This window comes from Eurosta solidaginis, chromosome 3, assembly GCF_040869045.1.
Source record: "Eurosta solidaginis isolate ZX-2024a chromosome 3, ASM4086904v1, whole genome shotgun sequence".
Classification (NCBI taxonomy): domain Eukaryota; kingdom Metazoa; phylum Arthropoda; class Insecta; order Diptera; family Tephritidae; genus Eurosta; species Eurosta solidaginis.
The window spans coordinates 75453631-75478673 of NC_090321.1; the positions used below are offsets into that span (position 1 = coordinate 75453631).

The 25043-nt window shown below is 38.3% G+C and overlaps 2 protein-coding genes across 4 annotated transcripts in view; one reads left to right on the plus strand and one right to left on the minus strand.

Moving 5' to 3' along the window:
• The first annotated feature begins 4368 nt into the window (after positions 1–4368).
• Arp5 (Actin-related protein 5) overlaps positions 4369–25043 on the plus strand; it is a 48137-nt gene continuing 27462 nt past the window's right edge. Inside the window, exons 1-5 of one of the 2 annotated variants that reach the window (XR_010950708.1) lie at positions 4369–4862; positions 4932–5116; positions 5190–5337; positions 6427–7055; positions 7134–7607. Coding sequence is in view for 1 of the 2 variants with exons in the window: in XM_067772366.1 (XP_067628467.1) it covers positions 4766–4862; positions 4932–5116; positions 5190–5337; positions 6427–7055; positions 7134–7607 (1533 nt within the window). In the remaining variant the exon portion in view is untranslated. The remainder of the gene's footprint in view (positions 4863–4931; positions 5117–5189; positions 5338–6426; positions 7056–7133; positions 7608–25043) is intronic. The other variant, XM_067772366.1, reaches the window with a different exon arrangement.
• LOC137243984 (NADH dehydrogenase [ubiquinone] 1 alpha subcomplex assembly factor 3) lies at positions 16083–23387 on the minus strand. 2 transcript variants are annotated; one of them, XM_067772370.1, is made up of 4 exons: positions 23139–23387; positions 16709–16941; positions 16426–16624; positions 16083–16371 (listed from the first exon to the last, which is right to left on the minus strand). In XM_067772370.1, exons 1-4 carry the CDS (start codon positions 23370–23372, stop codon positions 16231–16233), a joined length of 807 nt encoding a protein of 268 aa, XP_067628471.1. In that variant the 5' UTR covers positions 23373–23387; the 3' UTR covers positions 16083–16230. The 2 variants fall into 2 exon arrangements, with proteins under 2 accessions (XP_067628471.1, XP_067628472.1); XM_067772371.1 differs by lacking the exon at positions 23139–23387 and adding an exon at positions 17002–17083.

Consider the following 25043-nt stretch of genomic DNA (forward strand, 5'->3'; position numbering starts at 1 on the left):
GCTGCCAGCTCTAAGCCGATCTAAGCAGTGACGTGAATGCACATCAATAATTCAATCATTATGTATCTACATAAACGAATCAATAATTGCGTCTACACATATGTACACATTCCGACGAGCAACATTTACATACAAGGCAGCGAGAGATGAGATGTCACACACCGATGAATTTACTTATACGCTTATGTGTGTGTGGGAGACTGTGAACTACAAACACATGCATATACCTTATCTGAGTTGTCACAAGAGAGAGCAATAATTTGTGCACGTAGTTGTGGCTGGCGATTTTGTAGCCGAAACAACTAGTAACTTCTGGAAATCGAAGAGCCTAGAAGTATGCAGCGTAAACTATAAAAGCGATGCAGGCGAGTAAGAAGTAATTCAGTTTGATTTGAATTGTCAAGCAGTTACGAGTAAGACGATATCTAGCGAGCAATAGCACTATTATTTTGAAAGTCAGTTTCCTTTAAGCTATCAGTTTGGTTATTAAGCTATTCGTTGTACAGTTGGAGTGTTATTGTGAAGTACTTTAATAAAGGCCATTTTGCATTACTACAAATTGGAGTTATTTATTCAACAGTTTAGTGATTCGAACTTAGCAGAGGATTGCAAATAAGAGGATTTGCAAGTAAATTCGTTACAATATGATTAAGCAACAAAAATATCCTTAGCGTGGTATACGCCGACTTTCTTGCCACTGGTATCGCCGAGTTCATACATCGAGTTGCCGATTGTTTTAAGAACGACACACTTTACTTGCTTTGGGGCAAGCTTAGCATTATAGTTGTTTATTTGTGAACTCTGTTTGAAATTTCGGCGATATACCACTTGTCCGATTTGGAATTTCACATCTTTGGATCTGGTGTTGTAAACCTTTTGGCTTCGCTCATGTGCTAACTTCAGCTCCTTCATTATCGAGTCTCTAATTCCTTGCAACCTATCTGCTCGCGCCTCTATCTGTAGATCAGTATCTTTCACGGTGCCTAATTTGCGGCATACTTCATAAGACGTGCCATGTTGCATCATCGGTAAGCCAAAAGTGGCATAATATTGCGAGCAGTTTATTGATGTGTTTATCGCGCTACGAAGGGCAAAGGCCGCATCACTGATGCACCTATCCCAACTCTTTTGATTCTCTTTAATGAAGGATCTTACTATCTGTAGTACTGAGCGATTCACCCTCTCCGCTGCATTCCCTTGTGGAGAGTAGCATGCAGTCCGGATATGTCTTGTGTCATACTTTTCTAAAAATTGTGCAAAAACATCGGATACAAACTGTTTGCCATTATCTGAGTGGATGTATTCTGGGACTCCAAAGATGTGAAAAACCTCTTTCTCTAAAAACTTAATAACATCTACAGACGTGGCTTTACGCATAGGTTTCAAAAAGACAAACTTGGAAAAATGGTCAAGACAAACACATACACATTACCATCACTCGTACGTGGATAAGGGCCCATAAAGTCTATAAACAATCGTTGGAAAGGTCTCTCAGTTACGTGTCGCTTTCCCATGAGTGGTTTGTGAAAAGAGTTTTGGGTTTTATTTCCCTTACAGACTTCGCATTCCCTAACATAATTTTGAACCTCTGTTACCATACCAGGCCAGTAGTATTTTTCGCGTATTCGGGCTAACGTTTTATGGATGCCTCCGTGCCCAGCAGAAGGTGAGCCGTGGGAGGCTTCCACCAATCCTGCACGCAATTCCAACGGCACCCAGAGTTTCCAGGCTTGGTCCTGCTGAAGATCGTCCCCCCGGTTAAACTGCGTCCGTCTATAGACATACCCGTCTGATACGCACAACTCTGGTAGTCTATCTTGATTCCCTGTCACAGTTTTCTTAAGTTCGTCATACTCTTCCGTTTTAAAGTATGGTGAGTCCAAGTCGATGTCCATTAGTCTGTCAGATAGCTTAATTTCGTCCATGTGTGCTCGCGACAGTGTATCTGGAACGACGTTAAGTGCTCCTTTCCTATGCTCTATTTCAAAATCGTATGCCTGCAATATCTGAATATTCATTCATTTGGTTTTATTAATTTTACTTGATTTTATCCAATAGATTTTTATTAAATATCTGGTTTTATTTATATATGTATGTAATTTTAGTTATTTTAATTAGTTTCTTATGTAATTTTATTTTATAATTTTATTTAATTTATTTTAATTTTATTTTATTTTTAACTTTCATTATTTTATCTAATTTTTTTTTTTACTTAATTTTATCTTAGTATATAATTTCATTTATTTCACAAAATTTTATTGATTGTAGGTATGTAATTTTATTCAACTTAATTTTCACTTTTAACATTTTTTTTTTTGAATTTATTTTCACTATTAGTCCACATGCACCATGGACTGGGAGAAAGGGGTTTCACTGGACTCACCTGGGGCTGTTGTCAAGCAGAGTATGGGATCCCGGCTCTTCCTTGGGATTCCGCTAAATTACCTGTTAGCACGGTTTTATGAAAAAAATCGCGAACTTTTTTTTTTTTTCTCAAAAAAATATATATAATTAAAGCTTGCTTCCGCACTCACTTAAGTCAACTTTTCTTTTGAGACATTCCCTGCAATCGTTTGGCGGTCGTACCCCATAAATCAAAAGCCTTTCTTTCTCACCACTTTCACTCAAGAACGAAAGACACCAATACATATAACCCTATTTTGGCGGGACATAAACTTTCACGAACTAACTTTACGCATACTAACAGATACATGTTCGAACATCTATCCAAGTGTTTGCTTTCTACCAGTTACTAACACATGTAAACGTAGCTATGCTGGTATATGCACACAGATACATACGTAAATGTTTGAACATCCTTACCATCGCATTAACCCACAGGCTGCCGCTACAAATCACAGGAGGCTCTTAGCTCGTGGCTATCTATTTTGAACGCTTCTAAAGCAAGTGCCCTTTGTACAAGGTTCTCGAAATCTGACTCTTCTGACTGAAGAAGCTGCTCACGAATTGTGTATCTTTTATTCCTCTAATGAATTTCGCACGAAGAAAAATGTTGGAAATGTCAGCATTGCATTGACATGGCGATATAAACGCACAATCATTTATGTCCCGCCGGAGTAATGCTACAAAATCTGCCACGGATTGTTCTTCGTTTTGATATTTTGAAAGGAAACGGTGCTGTATTACTAATATGTTTTTCCTGGGACACAAATGTGCTTCTAGCTTCGCCATCACCTCCTCATACTTTAGATCTGTTATGCTTTTAGGCGCGATCAACGATACTAATAATCTAAAGTGTGTAGAGCCAATGGAATTTACCAGCATTTGATGACATAAAATTTTATTTGTAAATACTCCTTTCATTTGGAGGTAATTTTCGAATCTTTGTAAATAAAGTTTGAAGTTTTCTTTCTTTTCATCGAAAGTCTCAAATGGCGGCAGCATAATGTGCGACGTCGGCTGCGGTGACGTTTGTTGCTGTTGAAGGTTAGAATTTGCATTCACTTGTTGAAGTAACTCACGCTAAGTTTTGGTAAATACTTGTAATAATTGCTCAAATTGTTCCATGATTAAGGATTGTATTGCAACTTGTATTTTCGAATTTTATTTGCTGTATTACTTATTTTCACTCGTCGCCACTTGTTGTGATGTAATTTCACTTGTAATAAATATGCACGCGTTATTCTTCAATCTTTATTATTCTATCTATTTAACTCTAAGGAAGGTAAAGTACTGGATGTGAAGCAATATGCAAAACCCGCTAGTACTCTGGTGTTGTTGCCAGACTGTTTGAATAATAATTAAAGTGAGACATAATACTGTTTTCACACAGAAACTTAATGATCTCATTTCACCTGCTAATGAAATCGTAAATTTTTTGCTTTCACACAGAAGTAACTGCTCGATTAGTATGAAGGATGAGACAGACAATCATGGCGGAACGATACAAGGTGGGAGCATGGTGACATACCTACAAACAAAAAAATTCCATGTACTTGTAAATTCGATGGACAAATGTCAAAATCGTACTGCGCCGGTAGTTGATGTATCAAATCAAATAAAAAAAGGTTATAATCAGCTGTTCGATGCGGCCACTTTGTATCGTTCCGCCATGCAGACAATGACATTTGCTTTGAAAACTAAGAAGCAGAAAGGGAAGCGGAACGCTGCCAACAGAGTTGAATTGTGCTTTTGAGATCATTAGGCATTCGATTAGTTACTAATGAAATAATAATAGATTCGAATTTTGTAGGGAAGATTGGGCTCAATAAGCGTCTTAATGTAGAAAACTGCCTTTATTATTCAATAAACCGTCTGTGTGAAAACAGTATAACACTTATGTTCACAATTTTTTTTATAGGTACAACAAAATCATCAAAATTACAACAACCACATGAAAATTTTCAATTTCTTTTGCAAATATCTCTTGACAGAGCCAAAATATTTGTCCTCCGCCTTCGGATTATTGCGTCTTTTAACCCCTCTCTCTATATTTTTGGATGCGTAGTAGCAGTGTTATGCTGTCGTTTAGAATTACCAAATAAACTTCAATTGCCAAGTCTGCAGTTCCTTCATATTTACAAGCACAACATCTGCGTGATTGTGGCATTGTTACTGTAATGCATAAGATTGCGTTGAACGCGTCTATATGAAAAACTGTCAAAGCGAACGCGGCAATATCTCTGTATCATTTTAAAATTCCTAAAAGCATGAAACATCCTGTACCTGAAAAGATATTGATGTGGTTGCAAATACACAAATTTTGTAATTCTATTTGTTTTGTCAGTGTGCTCAAACGTAAACAATGAACATTATAGATTTAACTGAAAATCCGCCTAGAGCCGATCCGTTCCACAGTTTTAACAAGGATTCTGACTATGGGGCTCTTATTATTGATAATGGTAAGTAATTAGAATTTATAATGATGGTTGAAACTATATTAATTATATAAATTCATCATCACAATTTAGGTTCCTTTAGATGTAGAGCTGGTTGGAGCAATAATACGCAACCATTACTAGAGTTTCGAAACTTAATCTTAAAGCCAAGGCGTGACAGAAGGAAAGAAATAGTAGAACCGTTAGCAAATAAGCACACCCAAATAGGGAATGCTATATTGAATATAGAATCAGTACGTCTGAATCTAAAAACGCAAGTATGTTTGTGTGTTTAACTAATTCATACAAGTTTATTCTAAAAACATTTTTTACGAAATCTTTTATACATAGTTTGATCGTAATGTTGTAACACATTTTCACAACCAGGAGCAAATTTTTGACTATGTATTTGCGCATTTAGGTGTTAGCAACGAGGTAAATTTCGAACATCCAATTCTGCTAACAGAAGCTCTTGGAAATCCGAATTACTTTCGACAACGTAAGTTTAAAAATATTGATAAAAATACTGCCGTAGTTGTAAGGTATGTGCATATTTAAAAGATTATATAGCTCTAGGAAGGAAATTAACAACCTATGTTATTCCTGTATGTACCCCTCCGGATATGACTATTATAAAAGTTAGTTGTCAAAAGGCTGCCATCGCAACAGGCAGCCAATGTGTTCGCAACTCGACTTTCACATCTGCTCCATTGAGAGCTCAAGTCAACCCGAGGCATGAACGGGCACCAATTGACTAATAACATCGACCAAGATGCTCAAGAGGGGCCTTTCCCGCCGAGTTAGGGGGCTTAAAATATAACCGCGGCAGGTATGTCTATCGTTAGGGCGACTAAAATACCCAAATGTTTAAAGGGGTTGTGTAGCGCAACCCTTTCAAGGGGATGCCAGCGTAATTTATAACGTAATACGTAAGCATTCTTCATTGTAAAGCCTGTAAGGCTGTTGGCAAGGATGTTGTTGTTGTTGTAATAGCGATAAGGTTGCTCCCCGAAGGCGCTGGGGAGTGTTATCGATGTGATGGTCCTTTGCCGGATACAGATCCGGTACGCTCCGGTAACACATCATCATTAAGGTGCTAGCCCGACCATCTCTGGAACGATTTATATGGCCACATTAAACCTTCAGGCCATCCCTCCCCACCCCCAAGTTCCATTAAGAGCTTGGGGTCGCCAGAGCCTCGTCTGTTAGTGAAACAGGATTCGCCGCGGATAGGTGAGGTTGAAAATTGGGTTTTGGAGAAGCTGTATATTGCGCTGGCAACCTGAAGGGTGCGCTACACAGCCCCTTGACTCTGGTATTTTATTCGCCTCTTACGACAGGCATAGCTACCGCGGGTATATTCTGACCCCCTAACCCGCTGGGGCAAGGATCTTAATGTTAGCTGCTGAAACTGTACTCTCTTGCAGCAGTGTAGTTACTGCTTAGTATTGTTCCCTAACTGCACAAGTCTGAACTCGGTAGGGACTCCTGTCTTCGTACAGATGAAATAATTATGTATTTCAGTGATAAATAGCATAAAGTTTCAAACAAATCATATGGAATTAATATAATCTCTTCTTCTCTCCAGAAATGAATGAACTATTATTTGAATGCTACGGAGCTCCTGCTGTTTGTTATGGAATCGATTCACTATTTAGTTGGAAACGTAATGGAATTTGTTCTGATGCTTTAATATTATCATTTGGTTACCATACAGTACATGTCATACCCATTCTAAATGGCAAAATCCGTATGGAAAATGTACGTCGCTTAAATTTAGGGGGATATCATATTATTCATTATTTGCATCGTCTTATGCAAATGAAATATCCCACACATATAAATGCATTAACTATTAGCCGAATGGAGACATTACTGCATTGTCATAGTAATATAGCTTTTGATTATTTGGAGGACCTGAGGCATTGGTCTGATATAGATTATTATACAGAAAACGTGAAAAAAATTCAACTTGCATTCGTAATACCCAACAATCAAAATACAACACAGAACTTGGACCAAAAGTTGGAAAAACGTAAGGAATTAGCACGTCGTCTTCTCGAAATAAATGCCCGACGTGCAAAAAATAAGCAATTGGATTTGGAAAATCAATTACGATTTATGTCTAGCGTTAGAGAACTTTACGAATATGGGGAGATTGAAGAATTTGAATCTGCACTCAAACAAAATAATATAGATAACTTAGCGATGTTGGATGTAAGTGGTTGGAAAGTGCATTTAATATGTATTTATGTTTGTAGTTGTACAATATTACAAATTCTACCATTTTTCCAGAAAACAATTGTTTCACTTCGTGCACGTCTCCAACAAATGGAATCAACAACACAAGAAGCTTCGTTGACTGGAAATCGAGCGCAAAAAGAAAAAGTATTCAACTCCAAGAAACCACCAACGGATATACCTGTAGAAAAGTGGTTAACGGAAATCAATTATAAACGAGACGAAATCTTACGGCGTAAAGAGCAACGAAAAGCTCGCCGACAAGAAATAGCAAAAAGACATACTGCAGCGGCTCAAGAACGTATGCGCATTATTTCTTTATTGGCCCACAATGATAAAGGTATCGATACATTTGGCGTAAACGACAATGATTGGGATGTGTATAAATCAATAAATAAGGATAACGAAAGCGGCAGTGAAAGTGATAATGATAAGCTACTCGAATGTGAAAATATTTTACGTCAATATGATCCATCTTTTAAACTGCAAAGCTCGAATCAAAGTTGTGATATGGCCGAAAACTATCAAGTGAGTACATCAAAGATTTGTAATTTGTGTTGAAGTGCTCCTTACTTTATATGCAGTAAAGCGTATCACCAAAAAAACGATCAAAATGTCAGATTTTTAAAAGAGGATACATCAAAAACATCTTGTCATTAAATAATAATGTAACGAATTTACTTGCAAATCCTCTTATTTGCAATCCTCTGCTAAGTTCGAATCACTAAACTGTTGAATAAATAACTCCAATATTGAATAATGGAAAAATGGCCTTTATTAAAGTACTTCACAATGACACTTATACTTTGCTACTCGCTGGCTTAATAACCAAACTGATTGATAACTCAAATTGAACTCTACTATTGGCCGCCAGATCGCGTGCTTAATCAATAACTGATTGATTGCTCAACTCAAACTGAATTACTTCTTACTCGTTTGCCCCGCTTTTATAGTTTACGCTGCATACTTCTAGGCTCTTCGATTTCCAGAACTTACTAGTTGTTTCGGCTACAAAATCGCCAGCCACAACTACGTGCACAAATTATTGCTCTCTCTTGTGACAACTCAGATAAGATATATGCACGTGTTTGTGCATTGCCGCTCTGCTGCTCGTATACGTACATACATATGTGTAGACGCAATTATTTATTCGTTTATGTAGATACATAAAGATTGAATTATTGATGTGAATGTTTGTAGTTTGCGCACATAGGCATATAAGTAAATGCATCTGTGTGTGACATCTCTCTGGGCTGCCTTATATATGTGTATACTTGATTTAATTATTAACGTAAATACTGCTTGGCATGGCCTTAGCATCGCCTTAGTGATGGGATAATTTAGTGATGCTAATATCCGTGACACTGCCCTCCACCTAAGTCTGATCGTCCCGATCAGACAAATCTCTCGATCTAAACGTTGCTAGCCTTTCCAAATGGACCACCTTCATTTTGGTTCGTGGTTTACCGATGGTTTGTATGCGGTACACTACATCGTTGATCCGTTTTACAACTTTGTATGGGCCTTCCCAATTACACTGCAATTTCGGGGACAAACCTTTTTTACGTTGTGGGTTGTATAACAGCACCAAATCTCCTTCCTGAAAACCTTCTGAATTAATTGCTTTATCATATCTGGCTTTCATCTTGTCACTCATAATCTTTGTTCGTTGCCTTATCAGATCATGTATTTCTCTTAGCTCTTCTTCCAAATCACTAGTGGATTTCCTGACATTTCTCTCCGCATTGGCATCAATCCCAAACTTCAAATCAGCTGGCAGTCTAAGGTCATTGCCAAAAATTACTTTTGCAGGGGTTTGGCCCGTTGTCTCATGCACTGCTGATCGGTAAGCCATCAAGAATAATGGTATGCGGGTATCCCATTCTTTATGGTACTTGTCCACTACTTTCCTTAAGTGCTCCTCCAATGTTCTATTGAATCGTTCTGCCATACCATCGGATTGAGGATGCAATGCAGTTGTCCGTGTTTTTCGAATGCCCAATGACTTACACATTTCCTGGAACACAGCTGATTCGAAATTCCTGCCTTGGTCAGAATGTAACTCCATTGGTACACCATACCTTGCAACCCAATTGTTTATAAAAACGTTTGCTACCGTTTCCGCTTCTTGATTTGGGATTGGGTATACCTCTGGCCATTTGCTGAAATAATCCATAACTACCAGTACATATTTGTTTCCGCCGTTGCTAGTAGGAAATGGACCGGCGACATCCATAGCGATCCTTTCAAATGGCGCACCTGAGTTATATTGCTTCATCTGGCCATGACTTCGTGTTCTGGGCCCTTTCGCTCTGCTGCAAACCTCGCAGTTCGCAATCCACTCAGTGACCGACTGACGGCAACCAACCCAATAGAATCTCTGTTTAATCTTCTCGAGCGTCTTCGTGATTCCAAGATGACCTCCGCTTGGACCATTATGCAGCTCGCTGAGCACATCAGGAATCCTCTTTCTGGGAACAACTATCAGTTTATTCTTGTATTTACCATCCTCACTCTCCCATACTCGATGAATGCAACCGGATATCAATTCCAAACTGTTCCACTGTGCCCAATATGACTTCGCAATGGGACTCTCTGCTGACATCTCTTCTCTGTTTGGTCTTTCATTTCGTTCGAGCCCTTGCATAACACGTGACAGATCTGCATCTTCTAGCTGGCACTTTCTTAGCTGTTCCTTGTCCCATTCATCTGTACATGTTATAGTCATTAGCCGGACATCTATAATGTCTTCTTTAGCCTCGGCTTTTGAACAGTGCTTGCATTCCAAACTACATGGTCTTCGTGACATTGCATCGGCATTTCCATGGGTACTACCTTTTCGCTGCTCAATGGAAAAGTCATAGCTTTGTAGTCGCTCGATCCACCGTGCCAATTGTCCTTCCGGATTACGGAACTGCAGTAGCCATTTTAAAGCTGCGTGATCTGTCCTGACACGGAATCGCTGGCCGTAGAGGTATTTGTGAAAATGTTTAACGCACTCTACCAATGCCAACAGCTCTCTCCGCGTAACGCAGTAGTTCCTCTCTGGTTTTCCAATCGAACGGCTGTAATATGCAACTACCTTCTCCTGTCCATCGACCAGTTGTGATAAAACGCCTCCTATAGCATATCCACTCGCATCTGTATCTAGAATAAATGTTGCTCCTGGAATCGGATATGGTAACATTGGGGCAGTGCACAAACGCTCCTTCAATGTTTGGAAAGCCACTTCTTGCTCCTTCTTCCATTCAAAAGCTTTATTTTTTCTTGTAAGCTCATGGAGGCTATGGGCTACGCTGGAAAAATGTGGTACAAATCGGCGGTAATATGTGCACAGCCCAAGGAAACTTCTTAATTCATGTAGGTTCTGTGGTCTTGGCCAATCCTTTACAGCCTCTATCTTTTCGTTCGCAGTGCAGATGCCCTCTGTCGTTACCTTGTGACCCAAATAATTTACTTCCTTTTTAAACAGCGCACACTTTTTGGGACTTAACTTCAGACCAGCGCCAGCTATTCTTTGGAAAACTTCCTCCAAGTTCTTAAGATGTTCATCGAAATTCTTGCCCAATACGATGATGTCGTCCAGGTACACCAAGCATGTTTTCCAATGTAGTCCTTTCAATACCTGATCCATGAGTCTTTCGAAAGTAGCTGGTGCATTACATAGTCCAAAGGGCATTACTGTAAATTGCCAAAGACCATCTCCGACGCTGAAGGCTGTTTTCTCTTTGTCTTCCTCCTTTACCTCCACTTGCCAGTAGCCGCTTTTCAAGTCCAGTGTGGAAAACCATTTCGTACCAGAGAGCGAGTCCAGAGTGTCGTCAATTCTTGGCAATGGGTAGCTATCCTTTTTCGTAACGTCATTCAACTTCCGGTAGTCCACGCAAAACCTCATTTTTCCATCCTTCTTCTTTACAAGTACTACCGGTGAGCTCCAGGGACTAGCTGATGGTTCGATGACGCCGCTGTCGCTCATTTCTTGTATAATTTGACTCACAACTTGCCGCTCCGCCAGTGGAACACTACGTGGAGCTTGACGGATCGGCCTCGCATCTCCAGTGTCAATTTGATGTTTCACAACGTTGGTGCGGCCTGGTTTAGAACCATCCTGGTCAAATATGTTCGCATACTTTAGGAGCAGTTGTTTTGCCTTACTCTGATATGCTTCCTCTAGCCCCTGCGTCCATGCCGTGATGTCATTTGAAAGATTAGTATTACTAGCTGAAACGTGTTCCTGGAGCTGTTCACAGTTAATAACTACTTCAGCCTCTTGGCATCTTCCCAAAATAGCTCCTTTAGTCAGTTTGAGTGGTGAATTGAACTCATTAAGTACTCTTACTGGAACACGTCCATCTTGTTTTGTCATAGCCAGGGTTTTTCCTACAAGTATGTTCAGTGCTGATTTGTTTGCTGCTTCGACAACCCACAATTTGTTTGTCCCACAATCTCCATCAACCTTTGCCCAGATGACTGCTTCGGATTTTGGTGGTATTCGCTGACTCTCTTCCACCAGCACTCGTTTACTGCTGTAGCCTCTCTCGTAGCCGAAATTAAGTGGTACATCCATGTTCTTATATCGCATCGTCTTGCTTTGCATGTCGATCTTGATGCCCTGGTCGATTAAGAAGTCCACTCCAATTATGATTTCATCAACAATCTCTGCCACTAAAAAATTGTGTACTACCGTGACGTTCCCAATTGCGACTTCACATGATACTTCTCCTAGAACCGTGCTGTCTTCTCCAGTGGCTGTACGCAATCTTGCTCCATGCAATGGTGTTATCTTCTTGTTGACTAAATCCGCTCGAATGATGGAATGAGATGCACCCGTATCTACAGTCAGTAAACGTTCCTTTCCATCCACATGTCCTCCGACAGTAAGATTGTTTGACCTTCTTCCAATTTGTGAGATAGAGATTATGGGGCATTCAATTGAGGGAGCCAGCTGTCGCCCCTTGCGGCTGACTCGCTTTAGTTTAACGATTGAGTGGACTTGGAGATTTGCTCATCTCCTTCAGCTCTGCGTTTACGGCCACCCACATTGTTGGAGCTATTGGGACCGGTGCTGCAATGTCGTGCAATATGACCTGGGTTGCCGCACTTGAAACATTTAATAACTCCGGCATTTTTCTGTTGTGATCCCTTCAGTGCTTCCAAAATTGTGTCTACCCATTCTGGCCTTTTTACTTCTACACGATGAGCCTTATATGCTGGTTTACTTAATAGGGAGGCAGTTTCCTGAGTCAATGCATGTGATACGGTTTCAGCAAATGTCAGTTTTGGGTTCGCGTATGTAGCTCGCTTCGTTTCCACGTCTCGTATGCCATTTATAAAACTCTGGATTTTACCCTCTCGGTGTATTCCACGGGTGCGTCCACATTTGCGAGATGAGCCAACCTTTCAACATCTGAAGCAAACTCCTGCAATGTCTCATTTGCTTTTTGGTAGCGGTTTTGCAACTCAATTTGGAATATCTGTTTTCTATGCTCGCTTCCATAACGTCGTTCTACAGCAGCCATCAATGCGTCATAACTGTTCCGTTCGTACTCTGGAATAGTCTGTAAGATTTCGGCAGCTGGTCCTTTCAATGCTACGAAGAGTGCGGCAACTTTATCTTCCACATTCCAGTTGTTCACTGCTGCGGTCTTCTCAAACTGTAGCTTAAAGACCTGGAAAGGAACAGAACCGTCAAAGGATGGTGTTTTTACCTTTGGATTACTAGCTGAAACTGCTGGACGATTTAATTGTAACTGCTGAATCCGATCTTTCAAAGCATCCATCTCAGCTTCCATTTTATCTTGTCGTTCACTAAAACCCTCCAACTGCGATGATATGCGATCCTCTTGCGCTTTCAACTGCTGAGCCAACTGAGATATCATATATGTCTTCTGTTCTTCCAGTTGCGATGCCATATATGTCTTCTGTTCTTCCAGTTGAGATAACATTTGCGACGACATTTCTGAAATACGCGTTTCTTGTGCTTCCATTTGTGATGACATATACGTTTTCTGTTCTTCCAATTGTGATGACATGTTGGTAGATATTTGTGATGACATTTCGGACATTTGTGCCGATATTGCAACCAATATCATGTTCAGGTCTGTGTTCGCCATTGTCTGCGGTGTTTCATTTTCCTCTTCAATTTTTGTTGTTGTCTCGTCCTCATCAGGATAAAAAACATACTCGTCCACATCAATTCCCTTCTGCTTCCATTGCCTCTCGTAGCCGTGCCTGAAGTTCGAGTTTAACGCCGCTTGTATTCAATCCACGGGCTTCCAACTCCTTCTTTAGTTGCTGGATCTTCAATTCACTGAACTTTGCCATGTCCTTGTTGTCCTCTGGAATTTATTCAACAATTCCTCTTCTGACACCAATTGTAACGAATTTACTTGCAAATCCTCTTATTTGCAATCCTCTGCTAAGTTCGAATCACTAAACTGTTGAATAAATAACTCCAATATTGAATAATGGAAAAATGGCCTTTATTAAAGTACTTCACAATGACACTTATACTTTGCTACTCGCTGGCTTAATAACCAAACTGATTGATAACTCAAATTGAACTCTACTATTGGCCGCCAGATCGCGTGCTTAATCAATAACTGATTGATTGCTCAACTCAAACTGAATTACTTCTTACTCGCTTGCCCCGCTTTTATAGTTTACGCTGCATACTTCTAGGCTCTTCGATTTCCAGAACTTACTAGTTGTTTCGGCTACAAAATCGCCAGCCACAACTACGTGCACAAATTATTGCTCTCTCTTGTGACAACTCAGATAAGATATATGCACGTGTTTGTGCATTGCCGCTCCGCTGCTCGTATACGTACATATGTGTAGACGCAATTATTTATTCGTTTATGTAGATACATAAAGATTGAATTATTGATGTGAATGTTTGTAGTTTGCGCACATAGGCATATAAGTAAATGCATCTGTGTGTGACATCTCTCTGGGCTGCCTTATATATGTGTATACTTGATTTAATTATTAACGTAAATACTGCTTGGCATGGCCTTAGCATCGCCTTAGTGATGGGATAATTTAGTGATGCTAATATCCGTGACAATAATAATTAAATAATGATACCAACACTTTGCATTGCTGAATTTGTAGGTAATGGTACCCTGTTGTTGTATAAGTTGGATAAGGACACTCCCGGAAGGGTTGGGGGGGGGTGTTATCGATGAGACTAACTTTAATTGTATTGTGGAACCAACCCCTCTAACACCCCTCTCATTATGGTCCACCCCTGTTGAAACAGCAAGTTTCCTTGGACTCCCGTTAGAGGACATTGATGGCAATTTGTGATTGGTCGCACCTATTGAATGGGGCGAAGCACTGCTATAACAACATTATTACGACTCTGGATACATATTTATTACGGATCCTGATCGAACGCCACACCCAAGATTTTGGGGTGTAAGACAGTCGGTAGCGTAGTGCCATCGACGTGGATGTTCAATATGGTCGACATTTTGAGCGTTTATGTTGTAAATAAGGTCGCAGATGATTTAGTCGGTGACAATGTCAGGTTTCGCGAGGCATAGAAACTAGAGCGATCAGAGAGATAGCCGTTTATTTTGCTACAAAGCTCATCGATCTGTGGGCCTGGTCCTGTGGCCATTATTGTGCAGTCATCGGCGTAGGAAAAGATAGTGACTCCTGTTTATAGTTGTTATTGTAGCGATAAGGACACTCCCCGAAGGGCTTGGGGAGTGTTATCGATGTTGATGGTTCTTTGACGGATGCAGATCCGGTACCATGCTTGACCATCTAGGGAATGATTTGTTATGACTACATGCGGCGTTCCCGCCCTCCCACCTCCTACATATTTGAGGAGCTCGCCACGGATAGGTGAGATTAACAATTGGGTTTGGAGAAGCTCTATATTGCGCTGGCAACCTGAAAGGGTTGCGCTACACACCAAATAGATTCAACGGGTTATTTTAGTCGCCTCTTACGACAGGCATACTTACCACGGGTATATTCTAACCACCTAACTCCTTCCGTTAGATCCAGATAAGCATAATATATCTAATCCGAGTCGATAAATACCTTCCCTGTGTCGCGCCCTACTATCAATATACAACCCTTGCATAAGAAAGCAGGCCAAGGGATTCAAGGGGTTGTGTAGCGCAACATATAGCTTCTCCAACCCAATTGTCAACCTCACCTTCGAGCGGCGAATCCCGTTTCACTAACAGACGAGGCTCTGGCGACCCCAAGCTCCTCATGGAACTTGGTGTTGGGGAGGGAGGGATGGCCTGAAGGTTCAATGTGGCCATATAAATCGTTCCCGAGATGGTCGGGCCAGCACCTTAATGGTGTTGTGTTACCGGAGCGTATCGGATCTGTATCCGACAAAGGACCATCACATCGATAACACTCCCCAAAGCCTTCGGGGAGTAACCTAATCGCTACAACAACAACAAAGCAGGCTTCCATGAGAGACACGAGTTACTCTGGACCATTTTCATTCTGGATACTCTAAAGAAGTTAAACTCTTCTGCAGGATCAACCCCGACATAAGTAATGTTTGCCCTTGATAAGATGTGTCCCAACATGACATTAACCCTTTTTTCGGTTGTAATGTGGAACCTACGCCTCTAACAGCAGCGTCCTTATTGTCCTTATTGTTTCCCTGGACATCCGTTAGAGGACTTTGATGGCATTTTGTGAGTGGTCACTCTTATTGAATAAGGCGATGCACTGTTAAAAATACCAACATTTGCATAAGTTATAGGGAGCCATTAAAAGATACACTGGTTCCAGCGTTAATATCCAAGAGGGCAAAAAGAAAACGCTTGTAATTGGGGTAATAGTCTAGAACAGGGGTCGACTGCTAGGTTGGGTTACAATTTCCAACTTTAATTGCATATATCTCCGGACAAAAATTTCTTTTCCGCCTTCGGATTATATTTCCGAGGTCAATGTGCGTCTTTTGACACCTCTCGCGTGTTAGCAGTCGACCCCTGTTCTATACTTTTACCGTAATAAGTATATAATCACAGTATTTAAGAATTTTATAAATAGGTACGTTTGTCGTAAGTTATTAACATTGCTTTTTTAAAATAAAATAAATCTAATCACCACGTACAGTATCTATCATTAGAGCAATAAAATTGTTCACTGAATTTAATGAATTGCCTCAGTCAGTTTCATAAAGTTCCTTCCTTCGAAGTTTACTTTGCAAAAGATCATTCTCATTGCAACTAATATGAAGTGGTGGTATAAGTGCCGAAGCCACCATACGACTCTCTGCATTCAAAAAATTGAATGTCGCACACGCCTAAAATATCCATACGAATTTTTTTAGAAGCATTTTTTTCAACATTCGTATTACCTGCTCAGTGCGAAGAATTTCCACATTGATTTTATGTTTTTTCATAAACTCAATTATAACTTTCGACAGTCCATGTGAAACAGGCTGATCCCCAATTCCAATAATAAGTATATCAATTTTAGGTTCAAGCGTACAGAAAAACCTTAAGCTATCCTCATTGATATCATCGAAAGAGTTAACATTCCATGAAAGTACAGACCTGTTAAATATAGTACAAAGCAGAAAATGCATAGAATATTATCTCAATAGAAGATACACATACATAAACGTAATTGTTATTCACCGTGGAAATATAGCCATTGGTCCAATGATCGTCATGTCATTATTAAGACGAAATCCATATTGGCTGAATCCAGTGATCATGAGGCCATACTCCTCTTCAGTATTAAGTATTGAGACTTTAGTTTTACCATCACCCTCGTAAGCTGCCTCTACATATTGCCTTGAAGGTTGGCTTAATAAATTCTTATTAAATCTGCGGAGGCTGCCGAAAGCGAATTGCAAAAGCTTAGCCATCTGGGAAAAATATAATAAATTTTTACGACTTTTTCAATGTAGTTTGTTTACAAAACATACATTTAAGCTAAGGCCACATCATTGTAAATTTTACCAAGTAGCGCAACTAACAGCTGATCGGTGAAAATTCGCATCATTGTTTACTATATAGTTTGGCAGCTTAAATCATTGTCAAGTAGCGCAACTAACAGCTGATCGCTCAAAATTTGCACACACACAAACACCACTAATGGCCATATTACGGAAATCTTAGGGAAATTGAAGTTAAATTTTTAAACAGACATAAAATGTTACAATTTTGGAATATATAGCATCTAGGACACCTTAGTTGCAGTAATTGAAAGAAAATGTTTGCTTATACTCAAGTATTTAATTATTTTTTCTAAATTTATCTTTAATATTGATGCAATGATTGATCCAATGCAACTCTGGTCTTCCTAGTGTTCTTCATTCCACTCCATTCGAGTGCCTATTTTCACGGCCTGCGAGTGCCTTCTACTCTATTCGCAACATAACCTCGAATTAAGCTGCCAAACTATATAGTAAACAATGGCTTAAATTGAGGTTATGTTGCGAATAGAGTGAAAGGCACTCGAATTCAGTGAAAGAGACACTCGAATGGAGTGGAATGAAGAACAGTAGGAAGAGCAGAGTTGCATTGGATCAATCATTGCATCAAAATTAAAGATAAATTTAGAAAAAATTATTAAATACTTGAGTATAAGCAAACATTTTCTTTCAATTACTGCAATTAAGGTGTCATAGATGCTATTATTCCAAAATTATAACATTTTATATCTTTTTAAAAATTTAACTTCAAGATTTCCGTAATATGGTCATTAGTGATGTTTGTGTGGGTATGCAAAATGCACAGTTCTCGACTCAGTTTCAAAAAAAACTTTAGGTTATTTAGCTCAAATTTTAAAGTGAGATAATCCTTACGAATTTATGTATATAGAATATATAATGCGTTTTTGTTGTTATTAAAACAATAGTTTTATTTATATTAAAGCTTTGATCATTTTTTTTTTAACTTTGAAAAAACTCCGAACACCATTCCTTCATTATATGACATTCGACTGCCTAGTCCACTGCCTTACACTCTATTCGCAACATAACCTCTATTTAAGCTGCCAAACTATATAGTAAACAATGGGCCACATTGAGCTGTGCTACACTGCGCTTCACTTTTTTGCCTATTTGATCAACATGATCGCGCCGCGCAGTGCTGATGTCGCTAGGTGTGAATTGCTTCATAAGAATATATGCAAAGAATATTTTGCAGCGCAGTGTAGTGCAGCTCAGTGTGGCCTTATAGCTCCGTCACATAAACAGTTTTTCATATAGATGAGTTTAACACAAGCTTATGCATTATGAATAGATTGCACGTATTTTTATGGAGAACGGTAGATTGAGCGATACTGGCTCCATCTGATATGGAAAAGTAGCCAACCCCCAAATTTTTTTGCAAGCAAATCATAGTAGAAGAATTTACCATTTGCTTTGGCTAAGGGTGTTGGCACACTTTGCAAGTGAAATTATTTTTCCCACTGGTTGGTAACTTTTTTAACATTTTCAAATTAAGAGCTGCAATATAACAATCAAATACGACACAAAATATTGTAACGAATTTACTGCAAATCCTCTTATTTGCAACCTTCTGCTAAGTTCGAATCACTAAACTGTTGAATAAATAACACCACTATTCAGTAATGCAAAATGGTCTTTATTAAAGTACTTCACAATAAATAACTCTACTATTGCTCGACAGATAGCGTGCTTAATCAAAACTGAATCTCGCGCCTCTACGGTTGGTGCTTTTATACTCTATGATTTCCTCGTTGCATCTTCTAGGCGCTGCCAGAATTTACTTAGTTACTGCCATATAATTATAACTTCAGATGCACGTTTATAGCTTCTCATAGGCGCGTGTATTTGTGAGCGATACTTCCACAATTACAATTGCATACTTTTGGGAGCATCTCAGATAAGATATCTGCATGTGTTTGTGCATCTCTTCTCCGCTGCATGTACGTACATATGTGAAGACATAATGATTGATTCGTTTATGTAGATACATAATGATTGATTTATGGATATGCATACAAGTCACTATTAGCATCGGCTTAGAGATGACAGTACCCCTTAGTGTTGCTAATATTCGTAACAGTGCCCTCCACCTAAGTGTGATCGTCCCTATCAGACAAATCTCCCCATCTAAACGCCGCTAGCATCTTCAAATGTACCACTCTTCTACTCCGTGGTTTCCCAATGGTTTGTATGCGGTAGATGGTATCTCTGATCTTCTTCACAACTTTGTACCAACTGCACCGAATCTTGGATGGAACACCTTTCCGCCGGTGAGGGTTGTATAACAGTACCAAATCTCCCGTCAAGAAACCTTCTGAATTATTATTATTATTGTATTTATTTATTACGGTCCTTAAGACCTAGTTGATTTTAAGCAAACATTTGTTTCATTAAATATTAAGTGTTTTACAATACTAAAATAATTTTACTTTAAACTTATTAATATTTTCACAATCATTCATTGTATATTTTGTACCCAGTGTATTCTAAAGTCTTCTTTGCGAACTCTGTTCTTACTCTAGGCAGTCTTATATTATTGCAGTATCTAGTTCCATAAGAATGGATCTCGTGATTATATAATATTTTATTGCTCAGGTAACTCGGTAGCATTCCAAATCTTACATGATGTATAAATTTCAAAGTGAAGTAACTTATTGACTGGTTTATACTAAGCCAGTTTAACCGATTCAGCATTATAGTTTTTGATGTTCTTGGGGGACATTTTAATATAAATCGCATTGCCTTGTTTTGTTGTATTTTTAGTCGCTTAATTTGCATATCACTCGCTATCAGCAGAATTGTAGGACAGTATATAAAGTGCGGCTCAATAATTGATCGATACACCATTATTTTATGACGTTGACTAATATGTTTATATGTTTGCATGTTCTGTACATGAATCCTATTTTCTGCGCAATTTTTCTTTCAAGATAATTTATATGTTCTCCAAAATTCATGTTTTCATCAATTAAAACTCCTAAGTGCTTCATTTCATTTACTCTTTGAATTAAGTTGTTTTTTATCTTCAGGGTTATATTGTTTAAATCGTTATTACGTATGATGTTCTGGTTTTTGCAAAATACCATGAACTTAGTCTTATCTATATTTAACTTCAATTTTTTAAAGCACAACCAGTTGTATAGAGAGTCAAGATCTTCTTGTGCTTTCTGCATTGCACAGTCGGCATATTTCTCACTGATGATGAGCAGTGCATCATCCGCAAATAGACGTATATTGCAATATTTTAAGCATTTTTTTATATCATTTAGGTACAATGTAAATAGTATCGGTGCAAGTACTGAACCTTGTTGCAATCCGATATCTACATCCACAACCGATGAGACTGCGTTTCCAATTACCGTCATTTGCTTTCTGTCACTGAGATAACTTCGGAACCATTCCAAAGTCTTTCCTCTGACACCAGTTTTGAACAAAACATTCAACAATTCCCCTCTGTCAACTGTTTCAAAGGCCCGTTTCAAGTCTAAGAAGACAGACACCACAACTTTTTTATCTGATATATCTTCTTTCCATTCTGCAATAACCATGTTGAGTGCTGTTTCACAAGAATGGCTCTTCCTGAATCCAGACTTTTCTGGTATAATAACTTTGTGCTTTTCTAGGTATGCCACCAATTGATTATTCACCACCATTTCCATAATTTTCTCATCTGAGGGTAACGTATTGATTGGCCGTAGCTCCTCCGGTTTCACTGTATTTTTTACTTTTTCCACAGGTACTATTGTTGAAACTTTCCAGCAGTTTGGAACAATGCCATTATTTAGGGACTCATTTATTATGTCTTTGTAAAAGTTACCAATGTACATCATGGAATCCTTGAAAACACCCTCAGATAAAAGCTTTTCTCCGCCATATTTATTTTTAAAAGCTTTTGTGATATTCATTATATCATCTAACACAATGTCAGTGAAAAGAAATGGTTCTATTGCGATCGAGCGATCAACGTTTAGTTCGGATGCAGTAGGCATTTCTTCGATACTATCACTAATTTCGACAATGCTCTGTACAAAAAAATTTTTTAGGGCATTCGCTATATGATACTCATTATCGATGCATTCACCATGTATTACTATCTTAGTGATATGTTTTTTGTTATCTGTAAGCTCTGCGAGGTCTTTCAGACACTTCCACATCCGCTTCATGTTTCCGTTATTGCTGTGAACTCTGCCTTCCATATACATCTTCTTCTTATACATAATCGTACTTTTATATATTTTCTTTAATACATTGTATTCATCCCAGTATCCTGTTTCTGTGGCAATATTATATAGCTCAAGTTTTCTTTTATGGAGAGCTGTAAGCTCACGGTCATACCACTTATTTCTCAGTTGTATTTTTGTTCTCTTCACATATGTCAGTGCTTGCATTACTTCAGTAAGAATATTGTTCAGGGCTGTAGTTTTATTTTCTACTCCCGCATTACGCATAAAGCTAAAATCGCATGTTCTTAGCTTATTTAAAAGGTTTTCGGAACTATAGTAGAGTAACTTCTCATTTTGCAAAACTTTGTTGTTGGCACTTTGAAATTAATTGCTTCATGATCCGAAATTCTATATCAACTATATTTTCCGACCTAACTTGATCATTATTACTAAAGAGCAAGTCAATTTTGGTAGACGAGTTCTCTGTTATTTTCGTATTAATTCTTTGAATCATTGCCCTTTGTGCGAATAAACTTAATAGGTGTTTCGAGTATGTTGACGATACATTCATATTGATGTTAAAATCTCCAATTATGATATTATTGTCTGATTCCTTGAGGTTTTCAGTCAGGATTTCATCTAAAAACGTAATAAAGTCGGCGTCACTGCTACTCGGTGAGTGATAAAGTACACCAATTTGCCATTTTAACGCATATTTTTGATTTTTAAATTAATGCACCATATATTCATGTTAATGGCTATATTGCAGACTATACTAAACTCTAAATTTTCATGAACATACATCAAAACACCACCCGTATGTCTACTATGGGAATCGCAACGAATACATTTGTATGTCGGAATATTTAATTCGGTATCCATTATAAGATCAGTTGTGCATGTTTCTGCGCATAGTACAATGTTTGGTTTTCTTATTTCGACAAGCCTCTCCAGTTCAGTTTTGTTTGCTGTTATACTACAAATATTGAGATATATACATTCTAAGCTAAATTTTTGTACTTTTTATGCTTTGGTTGCTAATAAACAATCTTTTTTTTCTTGCGGATAATTTTTGCTGATATACAGGACATGCTCTATCCATAGTATCATGGTTGTCATCAAGCCCAAGATTCAGTTCCTTATTTGCCCTCATACAGTTGATACATTTCCTGACTGGTTCCTTATTGCGTATGTTTGTGTTCACCCAGACATTTTGTGCACACTTCCCTTTCTTTACAGTCACTGGCCTTATGATGAAAGCCTTTGCATTTAAAACAACAAAGTACTTGGACTGCATCATACACTCTGCACCGTTCCCAGCCTACATTTATCTTTTCTCCAGCTAGTAAATTCGTGAAAGATTCTACGTCCACTTCCAGTACTGCGTTATAATACACATTCGAACCCTTTTTCTTTTCATACTGTTTTATAATTTTAATGTCCGTTTCAGAAAGACACGTATTTTGTCGTTTAATTCTCAGCGCCAGTTCTTCACTATCATATTTAAAATTTATACCCGATTCAACAACTGTCGGTTTCACTTTCTTAGGGATCTTGACTTCATAGGTATTTCCAAGATTAGTCTCGATGGCATTTTTAATTTTATCTCGTTCCTGATCATTTTTACTTTCAACTATCACTACCCCGCTTTGCCTAGTTACTATATTCGTTATTTGCAGCTCTTTAGCGTCTACTTTTGAATTAAGGTAATTTTTTGTCCTTTCCGCATCTTGTTTTTGCTCGGTTTCACTATTAGTGGATGATTTTTTTTTATCTCTGGCAACGCTTCTGTCTTTTGTTTACTACTTTTTGTTATATTCGCATACGATATTTTTGCTTCAACATTATTGGCATTCTGCTTCAGTTCACTGCACATTTTTTTGTTTTCGCTGCTTATTGCTTCAATCATTTTCTTATTGTTAGTTTTTTTAATTCGACACATACCTGCTCACTGCTTCGCTTAAAGCCTTCTGCTATTTCCCGTATTTTATTAAGGTTTTTTACACTTTTTTCACACGATTCTTGCACTTTTTGCATAGCTCTAATTCTTTCACTGAAAGCTGTTTCCACCGCTTGTAGAAGGTGCTTTATTTCTTTTTCGTTCTTTCTAAGTGCATTGTCAAATTCACTTCTATATTCTTGTAGTTGTTGTCCATTTTGCTTCACAACCATTTGCATGTCTTTTAATATGTCATCTACATTATGTACATACTGTACACAGTCAGTACATATAAATCTTAGTATTTCACATTCTTGCAGTTTATTAATGCTGTATTGGTCCAACCCAGAACATTTGGTCAGGTGGTAATATTTACCACACATCTCTTCACATCGTATATTGGCCACTTCTCCACGTATCGAACTTTTACACTTGTCGCACTTTTTTTCCATTTTGGTTTAAGTAACTTGCATACATATATGTGCATACATATGTACATATGCATGTAGCCACTAATCCAGATGCAAATGTATGCGTATGTCTTATTTATATTAAAAATTGATTAATTTAGACTTTATTTTATTTAGTGTCACAAATAACTTCCAAATTACTTTCCTGAGTCTCTATCTCTTACATTAGATTATGTTATCTAATATTTTTATGAGGTTTTACAATTTTTCAATATAAAATTCACGGAGCAAAATTAAACACGACCGTTCGTTTTCGCGCCACTCTTTTGCAAAATTGTTCTCATCGTACCTGTGTTTCATCGTACTACTCAAAACCCTGGTTCGTTCCTTCCCACTCTGTTGTTTGGCCAATGAACTACTTTGTAGAGCTTGCGCTTGACGGATTTGCTTTGCATAATCAGTATCGTTCCGACGCTTCACAACAGTAGTGTGTCCTGGCTTGAAACCACCCTTGCATTCTTTCTGCGAAATTCTTTACTTCGTTTTAGTGCGTCCGTTAGGGCTTTTCAATGCCAGTGTTTCTCTCACAGGTACCTTCGGTTTTGATTTGTTTGGCCAATTTGTTCCATCAACCTTTGCTCGATCTACTTTCATTGACTTTCGTGGTCTCTGTCGAATCTCCTCCACCAGCACTCGCTTACTGCTGAACCCTTTTTATATTCAGTTGAGCAGAGCTCACAGGGTATATTAACTTTGAATGGATAACGGTTGGTTGTACAGGTATAAAGGAATCGAGATAGATATAGACTTCCATATATCAAAATCATCAGTATCGAAAAAAAATTTGATTGAGCCATGTCCGTCCGTCCGTTCGTCTGTCCGTTAACACGATAACTTGAGTAAATTTTGAGGTATCTTGATGAAATTTGGTATGTAGGTTCCTGGGCACTCATCTCAGATCGCTATTTAAAATGAACGATATCGGACTATAACCACGCCCACTTTTTCGATATCGAAAATTTCGAAAAACCGAAAAATTGCGATAATTCATTGCCAAAAACGGATAAAGCGATGAAACTTGGTAGGTGGGTTGACCTTATGCAGAATAGAAAATTAGTTGGATTTAGGATAATGGGCGTGGCACCGCCCACTTTTAAAAGAAGGTAATTTAAAAGTTTTGCAAGCTGTAATTTGGCATTCGTTGAAGATATCATGATGAAATTTGGCAGAAACGTTACTACTATTACTATATATGCGCTAAATAAAAATTAGCAAAATCGGATGAAGAACACGCCCACTTTTTAAAATTTTTTTTTTTAAAAGTCAAATTTTAACAAAAAATTTAATATCTTTACTGTATATAAGTAAATTATGTCAGCAGTCAACTCTAGTAATGATATGGTGCAACAAAAGACAAAAATAAAAGAAAATTTCAAAATGGGCGTGGCTCCGCCCATTTTCATTTAGTTTGTCTAGAATACTTTTAATGCCATAAGTCGA